General features: G+C 52.7%; 1 protein-coding gene across 1 annotated transcript; it reads right to left on the reverse strand.

Annotated features, from left to right (window-relative positions):
- Window positions 1-271: 271 nt before the first annotated feature.
- Window positions 272-2,104, reverse strand: HELT (helt bHLH transcription factor). Its single transcript, XM_068171081.1, has 4 exons — window positions 1,884-2,104; window positions 1,394-1,498; window positions 1,156-1,252; window positions 272-1,021 (listed from the first exon to the last, which is right to left on the reverse strand). The coding sequence occupies exons 1-4, from the start codon at window positions 1,908-1,910 to the stop codon at window positions 528-530; spliced, it is 723 nt and encodes a 240-aa protein (XP_068027182.1). The 5' UTR covers window positions 1,911-2,104; the 3' UTR covers window positions 272-527.
- Between the last annotated feature and the right edge of the window lie 7,743 nt (window positions 2,105-9,847).

Raw genomic sequence — 9,847 nt, forward strand, 5'->3', positions numbered from 1 at the left:
GCATCTCATGGGGTTCAGGAGGGCAGGGCATCCCCCACCCCGCGGGACAGCTCCAGTGACGGCCGTGGAGCAACGTCCCACCGTGTCCTGCCCTGCCCACCCGCAATGCCAACCCGCGACCGGTGCCCCAGCAGCCACCCCCCGTCCCTCGCCGACCACGTTTTGCTCGTTTTTCACCCTGTGTAGGTAAGAAGGGGACCCCAACGCCACCCGAGGAAGCTCTTTCCGGGGAAGCAAGAGGGAACGGCGGGTGTAAGCATTTATTCCAAGGCATTGCTTGTACAGGAACTGCACCCAGAGGTGGGAAAAAGAGCCGGGGGAGGAGGCGACGAGGGAGTGACAGATCCAGGCTCCCGCAGAGGACGGGCGGGAGCAGAGCTGGGCTTTTGGGGCTGGCAGAGGCCGGGGGCTCTCCGCCCTCTGCGGCCTCCGCGCATCTCCCTGCCTCCGGCAGTCTCCCCGTGCGCCCGGGAGTAACTCGCAGAGTCCGCGATCATAAATAGGATTTTTCGGGTGGGGCTGAGTCTCTATAGCATGGAATGGTGCTGGCCCGGGGGCAGGCCGAAGGCGTTGGGATGGGAATGGCCGAGAAGGTTGAGGTAGTGGCGGTCCAGCCCCTGCACGGAGGAAAGGAAGGTGCTGCGCTGCTGGCCGGGACTGGCGAGGGGCACGGCGGCGTTAGGGAGATGGTAGGGCAGGGAGGGGCTGCGTGCAGCGCCGTGCCAGGGAAAAGGCCCCCCCGCGGGCGGCTGGAGAACGGCCTCGCCGGGACTGTGGCCGTGCCCGGAGCACTCGGGCCCAGGGTGCAGCTGGTAAGAAAAGTCCGGCTCCGGGAGGGAGCCCAGAGAAGTGAAGAGGGGCTCGGTGACGAAGCGCGCTTTGGACTGGAGAAACGCCAGGATGCGGGCATATTTTGTGTCTTTGGTCTCCATCCTCTCCACCGTCGTCAGGTAGTGGACCAGGTTCTTCATGCACTCGTGGTAGCCGTAGTGGAAGTAGTTGGCGAACTCGGAAAGCAGCTCTGCTGGAAAGAAGGGGCAGCGGAGCCGAGCTCCTCAGGGTCTGGCCGGAAGGGGCAGGGGTGACCAAGGGCCGGCCCCACGCAGCGGGTTTCCCGACGGGTGTCCCGGCGGGAGACCGCGCCCGCCCACCTACCCTTCTCCCGGCCACGAGGGAAGTCCGCCGAGTGCAGGGCCCGCAGGTACTGCACCGTCATCTCCAGGATCTCCGCTTTCTCCAGCTTCCCCGAGCTCTGCAACGGGCGAGGGAAAGGGGCATCACCTCTCCCCTGTTTCTGCCCGTCAGGCTGCCCCACCAAGTCCCCCCACTTCGGGAGGGGTGTTGCTCCATACCGGCGAGAGGGACGCAGGGGCTTCCCCTCTCCCCCGCCTACCTGCTTGGCCAGAGCCATGGGTACCGTCTTCCCCAGCTCGGTGAGGCAGCGGTTGATACGGTCCCTCCGCCGCTTCTCAATCACTTTGTGGGAAACCGGCGTCCTCTACGAAACACATGGGGGTGCGTTAATGGGGGGGGGGGGGGGGGGGGGGGGGCGAGGAGGCGGAAACCAGATCCGTCCTCGCTGGGGAAGCCGCCCCTGACCCCAATCCCTCCACGGCAACCGGTCCCGGCCAGGCTCCGAGCAGCGGCGCCGGGCGTGACACGGCCCAGGGAGGGATGCTCCGGTGGCGGGTCCTCTCCGCGCCACCCCGGGGGCTCCCTGTCTGAGAGGGCGGCGGTAGCACGGCAGGCTTGTTTTGGAGAGTGGGGAAATAGTTGTTTTGTTGGGGTTGGAATCTCTTTTAAGGGAAAGGCGGTGAGGGGACCAGGTCGGTTCTGTCCGGAGGCTCCGCAGAGCTGTGCGCGCAAGGCGGACGGCCACTCACCCTCCGCTCCTTGAGTTTGGAGGCCATGGTGGACACTGCATCCCCGCTCCCTCTGGGTCCTTTATAAAGCCATCACTACTTGGGGGGGACCCCGGGGGGCCTTCACGGGCCCGCTGATCCCATAGGATTAGGGACGAGCGGCGCCCGGGGAATGTATGCATTAAAGATCAGGGTGGAAGAGGGCGAGAGAGGGATGAGGGTTGGGGTTTTTTTTTCTTCTCTCTTCTTCTTCCTTCCCCCCCCCCCTCCCCCTCCCCTCCTCGCCCCCGTCCACGCAGCCAGGGGCGGCCCAGCTGTGTCGCCCCACGTGGACCTCGGGGACACACGTGACGGTCCCACAATAGCGGCGGGGATGGGGCCGGGGATGCGGCGAGAGGGGCGCAGGGCGCGGTATCGCGTCCTGCGTCTCGCTCGCCGCATCCCCGGCCCTATCCCCGCCGCCTGCCTGCAAATCCCCGACACCCCCCACCCCTCCCCTTAGCCCTGGCGCTGACTGCATTTTAAAGCCTGTCCAGAGTCATTAAAGTAATTAAGTAAGCCCTTAATAGGCTGTTCCGCCCAGTTCAAGGGAGAACCCTTGGAGACGGAGTGGCCCCGTTTGTTCTCAGGCTTTTCTCACACGACTTGGTGACACGTCCATCTTTATAAGAGATGGCAGCGAGGCTTTTTTTGTTTACACCGCTTTATGCGCCGGGGACACCCCGGCAGGTGTGGGACCGGGGGGCTGGCACACGATATCCCCCCCTCCTCTTACCCCCCTTGTTTTTTTTTCCGCCGGCCCGGGGAGGCTCTCGCCAGCCTTTGGCACACGACGCTCCTTTTTTGTGTGGTGTGCGCGTCTGTGCGTTGTTGTTTTACCCCCCTTGCTCCCCCCCTCTCCTTTGGAGAGGCTCAATTTGTAGCCTATTATCCTATAGGAAAATGTCCCATTGAAAAGTATGAATAGTTTCATTGGGCCTAAATTTTAATAATGCGGGTCAAAGAAAAGAGGGGCAAATAAAGAGGGGATCGCAGCTGGTCCGAGAGTGCATTATTCGGTGTCACCTGCGAGCGGGATCGCCGACAGACCCCCTATTCATTTGCCTAATTTTGGTCAATTTAACAAACTTCAGGAGAAATTATTGTGGCATTGTTAAGGAGGGTAAAGCTTTCTGATCGAATTAACAGCATGTTTTGATCCGGTAAATGTCATTAAAAAGAAAGAAACAATCGCGTTTAAAGGGGGGCTCCGAGTTAAACGCGCCAAGTGGAGACGCCGGAGCGCAAAGCTCACAAAGGGAGCAAGTAACTGCCACAGGGGAACTTTTGTACGCTCACATTGCTGAGGTTTTTTACACAAAAAGGCATTATTTCATACTTGAATACGTTTAATCCAACAATTGTCTATTTTCTGCAAACATATTTTCACAGCATTGTTAGCTTTCCTCTCCGCCGCCCTCCGCCCGGGCAGCCGCGCTCTGAGCCTGGCGAGCGCACCAAGCCCCCGGCCCGCTCCGCACCGCCCCGCACCACCCCGCACCGCCCCCGCCGGGGCCGCCCCGCCGCGTCGGGGGGGCCGCCCGCCACCACCGCCCACCGCCGCCTCCCCACCACGGGCGGCGTGGCGGCGAGCCAGGCCTTACCATGGCCCTCTCCACGGCAGGCTGTGCGCCTCCGCGGCCGGCACCGAGCGGCGGGGCCCACCCGCTCGCTTGCCCCCCCCTCCAACCCCGGCCCTGCCGCCGCTCCCAGCCCTGCCGCGGGGCGCCGCCACCCCCGGAGTGGGGAGGGAAAATCTGAGGGCTGCCGTGGGGGCTGGCGGGACCGCCCGGTGCCTCGTCCTGTTACGTCAGGGAGGCATCGCTGAGCCCCGGGCAGCGCCGTAGAAACGGCATTCGCTCCAGCCGTGTGAGCTCGGGGAGGTGGCATCTCAGACACTTCCACGTTCCCTCCCGTGTCCCGCATTTTTTCATTCCTTACTTATTGAGATTTAAATGGAGAAAACATCCCCACCTTGTCTTCCCCGGGAGTGCACGGCGGAGGGCACCGCCGCTCTCGCCCGGTCATCTCCCAGAAGCGGCCGGTGGAAAGGCGCGGTGCCGGTCCATGCCCCGCCGGCCCGGGCAAGCTCCGCAGCCGCCTTGGGCTGGCCGAGAGTGTGGAGCGGCCCCACGGGAGGCGGCGGAGGCCCCGTGACTCGTCTGTTGCGGGCGGCAGGGCCGGCCGGCCCGGCTGCCTGCCCGGGCGCCCCTGCGTGCGGTGCTGTTGGCCGCATTATGCTTCCAGGATCCTTGTAGGTTTCGGTATATTCATTCTCGTACAATGGGATTAAACACTAACCGTTATCATCCAAATTAACCAAACTCTGAATAGCAAATGCGAGGGCTTTTATTTCTCTTCTCCTCTTTTGCTCCACTGGCGGAGTTGGAGTTGATCCTCTTACTGTCTGTGTTAACTGCCAGCTGCAGGCACCTGCGAGGCAACTTTTTTACACGAGGGAAGTTGTTTATTTTCTCGCTGGCTGCTTCTACATTGCTTCCCTGCGGGCCAAGCCGCAGGCCGGGGCAAGCAGGAGTAGGGGCGAGCCGAGGCAGCGGCTGGGGTACACAGGGAGGCCGTGGCGTCCTGGCGTGTGCTGCCGTCTCGTCCTCGGAGTCTTTCGGTGAGGCTGAGCCAGAGGGGCATCATTCGGCATTGCCACTGTCAGATCTGAAGCCTTGCAGGGAATCCAGGAGAAGGCTTTTTAAAAATACATTTTCTTTTTTTGGTAGTTTTTAAGTCCCCGTGAGCTCCGTATCAATATCGTTGCAGAAACACTGCCAGAGTTCTTTGGCAACCCAAGGCGGGCACCCGCGTCCCCATCTCCCTCCACCAGATTTGTGCTCCCGCCCAGCTCCCTGGCCAGCTGAGGCCCTCTCCTCGGGCGAGGAGCTAGCCGGGGACCATGGCTGGTCGGGGTCCAGAGCGCGAGCCCGCAGCCCTGGGACCCGTGGAGCGGTGCGCTGCCGGCGCTCGGCTACCGCGGGAGCGGCGGCTGTAGCTGGGCGGTTCGAAACATTTTGGTAGCGTTTGGCCACTCTCCTGCTGGCACTGGCGCTGCTGTGCCCTGTCCAGCCACAGGTTCTGCTGGGGGTAGTCTTCTGGGAGGTGTCAAGCTGCTTTGAACTGTCATCTGGTTTTGCCTTTCTAGGAAAACAGCTTATCTCCCTGGTTTTTTTCTCTTCTCTGCTCTTCTGAATCTGAAGGGGTTTATGCCTTTACTACATGAAGTGGATGAAGCTGCAGATACTAGACTTGCAAATCTTTGGCATTGTGTGCATTCAAGAAGCCAACGAATGAGTCTTCTCCCATGGAAAGTGCTGTCCATGCAACTGGTGAATTGAGTGCAGAAAGTTAAGTGTTGCAGCAAAGCTGGGGCTGAATTGGCCTACTGCATGGTGGTCTGGTTCAGTGCTCCCAAGAGAGGTACTGGAGGTCCTGCTGTGTAATGTGGAAAGGCAGTCACACTCCCAGATGACCTCAAAGCAGGTAGTGAATGGGAGAATGCAAAAGGTGCAATGGGTCCTACTTGTAGAAGTAGGTAGATTTATTACAGCCAATTGTGGAAAAAGCAACAATTTTCAGATCATTGAGAAAATACATTTAATTTAGTAGTTCAACCCTCAGCTGTACATATAGTGGTTCTGATGCTGTACTGGCTTTTGCTGTGAGTTTGTTTACTCTTGCACTCTTGGTGAGGCTAGGCTGGGCTGGCAAGTTTGGATCAAGAGTTTCAATCTTTTCGTATCTCCTAATGCTCTCTGCCTTCAGGTCTAGGGCTTCTTGGCTGTCATCTTGTTCTGCAGCTGCAGAGGTACCTCTTACCTTGATGCTACTGTGCTTCCAGCTAAGGTCTGCCTCTGTGTCTTCCTCCTCTGTTCCAGTGGAAGGGCCACACCCCTCTATGTTGTTCACTTGCCACAAATGGTGGCATGAGCAGATGGAATGTGATAATATGACAGGACTTGGGACTCCATCCCAAGGTTGTCCTTCATAGAAGAAGTCTCATTCATAGTCATGACTCTCATATTGTTGGGTTGATTACAAGGTGCTCTGCTCAAAAGCCAGAAGTGCTCTAGGAAGTGCTGTTTGTACTACTGTATATGATATTCTTCTCATGCTGCAACATACAGTAATGCCCATAAGCTAAACTTTGACCCTGGAACTCTAAAACTTTGATTCTTGTCTTAGGAAGTTGTCAAATATCTCTTGGTGCTTCTGGTGGCAGATAGGACTTCCAAGTCAATAGTGTTCCTGCGTGCTGCTGTGTGCTGTGTGCTTGTGCACCTTTGAGGAGGCACATTTCATTGTAATCAGGTTTTGTAGCGTGATTTAAATATAATACACTTTGTTCTTCAGGATTAAAATCCTTTTAAGTGTAAAATCTGATCTGGTTTGCTTTTGGATACTCTGGTTTGTATGAACATCAGTTAGAAGGTTGCTGTTTTCATGAAGGCTCACTTTCCATAATTTTACACCTTTTCAGCCTTACTGGCTTGAACACATATTTGAATCTAGGGTCTACATGTCAGCCTCTGCATCATTACACTGTGGATGAGTGCCTGCAGAGGAGAAAGATTAAAAATGGGACACTTGGAAAAGGTCCCACTTTATTTATTTAGGAGTTAACAGAAGTTATAGTGGATGAGCAGAATACCTGGAAACACATAAACCCACCCACTCAGCGGCCTGATTTAGTAATTCCCAAAATGATCCTCCCCCAGGATCACACAGAGGTGACTGCTGCCTTGCCTGCTGTCTATCTTTTGCCACTGAATTGACTGTGGTCTTTTATATACCATCCTTCTCGAGTGGTTCTGTTTGGCAGTCTGACTAGCAGGGTATCTTCTATCATAAAAAGTTAGAAAAGAGAACTGCTGCATGGCACCTACAAAAACCAGGGCTTCAAAAGGTAACAATGTTTGGAGTACTGATTAGTTGCAAGTCATTCTCTTGCTGATATTCTTGTAATTCACAGTATGTCCTTTGCTGACTACCTTTTTTTTTTTTTTTTGGTCAGACATAACATTTCAGGCTTATATGTAGGATAGCTAATATACACAGAATTATACAGGAGAAAACCAATTCACTGATTAAAATCAGGTGTAGTATATCTGTTACACCCATTTACAGAAGCTGATGCACATCGACAGAGGACATGCCACAGCTTTCACCTGTCAAATGTTTGTATAGGTATTATAACACTTGAGACCATGTGCTGTGTGTTTGTACAAGGTGAGTCCCCCAAAGCTGCAAAGGGATATTTTCAGCTTTCCTGATGACAGTTATCTTCTCAGCTGCTTCACTATTGAGACAGGATGCTTTCCTTTTTAAATGACAGCCCATCAAAATGAGAACAGGATGCTAAAATTGATTTCAGTAGGATTTAGGAATCTTTGGTGAGATGTACCTTAGATTGCTTGTGATAGAGGTGGTATAAATAGCTAACCATCTGACTTCCTGGTGTGAATAAACTGTTGGCTCAGAGACTACAAGGGCTCTTTCTTCAATGACATATATAATGATGATAAAATATCTACCTCCTCATCTCCAGTCTTAGGCTGCAAAGAAAAAGCTTTCCCTTATCATGCCTTCACAGAGGAGAAGCCATGCTTGGTTCACTTGATAACCTTCTGTGATGAACCGACTGGCCTCATGGATGAAGGGGGAGCAGTGGATACTGTCTACCTGAACTTCAGCAAGGCTTTTGGTACTGTCTCCTGTAATACCTTCACAGGTATATGTGGGCTGAATGTGCAGACAGTGAGGTGTACTGAAAACTGGCTGAACTGCCAGGCTCAGAGGGGCATGATCAGTATCACAAAGACTAGTGTCTAGTCACTAGCAGTGTACCCCAGGAGTCAGTACTGAGTCCAGTCCTGTTTGATATCTTTGTTAGTAAACTGGTTGATAGAGCAGAACATATCCTCAGCAAGTTTACAGATGGCACAGAACTAGAAGGAGTGGCTGATAGCCAGCATGTCATACTGCCATCCACGTGGACTTTGACAGGCTGGAGAATTGGGCTGACAGGGACTTCATGAAGTCTAACAAGGTGAAGCAGTTCTGGGCTTCTCTGTATGAGACTGAAATGGATTGTCTCATAGTGGAAAGAGTCCAGCAAAGAGCCACAAAGATAATTAAGGGAATGGTGCATCTCTCCTATGAGGAAAGGCTGAAAAAGCTGGGACCATTCAGACTGGAGAAAAAAAAAAGCTCAAGGGCATCTTATCAATTGTGTATCAATACCTGTAAGGAGGGTGCAAAGAAGATGAAGCCAGGCTCTTTTCAGTAGTGCCTAGTGGCAGGACAGGAGGTAAAGAACACAAACTGAAACACCAGAGTTTTTGTTTAAACAAGGTAAAAAACATTTCTGCCATGAAGCTGTCAGTTACTGGAACAAGTTGCCCAGAGAGGTCTCCATCTTGGCAATATTAAAGAAGCTGTCTGTACATGGTCCTGGGCAATAGGTGACTCTGCATGAGCATGGAGCTTGTATCAGGGGCCTCCAGAAGTCCCTGCCAACCTCAGCCATCCTGTGATTCTGTAATTGAACTGCCTATGTGAGCATTTAATTCTAATATAATTTGGTCCTTGTTTAGTTTGACGTAAAAAGAATGTATTTTAATCTTTTAAGGTACAGAGCAGATTCCGGTCTTGTGACTCTCAACAGGATGAGATTCATCTGGTTCAGGGCTACTACATCTGTGTAAAGCAGAAGAAATGGGAGGGAAGATCAGCCGTTCTGTGTATTGCACTTTGTAACAGGCCTCATTAAAGACTAATTAACATCCATTGTACTTATGACTACTTTGTAAACAACGCTAATTTAATAGGACTTCAGAGTCTAATTCCCTCTAGACTCCTTTGTAACTTCTAGCCATGAATTTCTTTCTAGCTGAAGTGGAAAAAGAGTCCCTTGTGAGAGATCTGTGGACTCTGCAAAGCCTACTAATTTAGTAATGCCATAGTTCAAGCATGCTATTGTTATGAACCCTCAGTACTGAGCTTAATGCATGGGCTAGGAACCTCTTTTCAGCAGTGATGAAACCTTTGGGCCAGTTAAGCTTTGCTCTGATTTCCCTGAGACTGAGCAGACCAAATGCTACTCCCTGTTATATTGGCTTCCAGGGAAGTATTTCTGAAATGTGCCCTTGTTGCTAACTCTGAGAGATTTACAGTGTTGGGATTGCTGTACCCAGCTTTTTAGGTCTAAATGTTGGGCTTGTATCAGTCATGGCACAAAGAAATATAGAAAAAGAGTTCCAATCATGGTAACCACCCCTTTATTTCCCCTCCTCTGTAGAAAGAGTGAGGTGATATCAGTGGTCTTGTGTGTTATGGTGATAGCTGGCTATTGTGAGGTTTATCCAGTATTAGCTTGTTTATTCAAAGAGGAAAGAGAAGGACCGGAAGGGAAGGTCTGGGACATGCAGCTGAGAGGCAGTGTTCTGTTAGCTGCTGGGAAAAGGTGTGTTACCAGAATTAAGGGCCTTCCACTGCTGAGTTTTCATTCTGTGGAAGTCTTACATTTCTTGCTGAGCTCTGAAAAGTGTCTTACTTCTGGAAAGTTTAGGCTGTCCTACAAGTAAAGTTTTTTGTCTTGATATTAAAAGTACTAATTTCTGCACTGTTCTCATATATATGTATAGGAAGATTGATATATAATGCAGATTGGAATGTCATCACAGTGCTTCTTGGCACATGTGGCTGACAAGTTAGGAGGGACTGAAGAGTTAGTCCCACAGTTTGCTTTTGTCATTTGCAAGGTAGAAACATTCATGTGTAGATGGGTGACAAGTGGTGTCCCTCAGGGGTCTGTATTGGAACCAGTGCTGCACAATATTTTCATCAATGATATTAACAGCAAGATTGTGTGCACCCTCACCAAATTTGCAGATACCACCAAGCTGAGTGATGTGGTTGGTAAGTCTGAGGGACCTGGA

The sequence above is a fragment of the Melanerpes formicivorus genome, unplaced genomic scaffold (genome assembly GCF_026170545.1).
Source record: "Melanerpes formicivorus ecotype bairdi unplaced genomic scaffold, bMelFor1.0.p_v2 SCAF_4, whole genome shotgun sequence".
In the NCBI taxonomy this organism is placed as follows: domain Eukaryota; kingdom Metazoa; phylum Chordata; class Aves; order Piciformes; family Picidae; genus Melanerpes; species Melanerpes formicivorus.

What these genes read in the sequence shown, in the direction of transcription:
- HELT (XM_068171081.1), bottom strand. Translation starts at nt 1,910, where the DNA reads ATGGCCTCCAAACTCAAGGAGCGGAGG. An exon ending in CCAAACTCAAGGAGCGGAGG is followed by an intron (nt 1,499 to 1,883) that starts GTGAGTGGCCGT and finishes TGTGTTTCGTAG; the next exon opens with AGGACGCCGGTTTCCCACAA. An exon ending in CCATGGCTCTGGCCAAGCAG is followed by an intron (nt 1,253 to 1,393) that starts GTAGGCGGGGGA and finishes CGCCCGTTGCAG; the next exon opens with AGCTCGGGGAAGCTGGAGAA.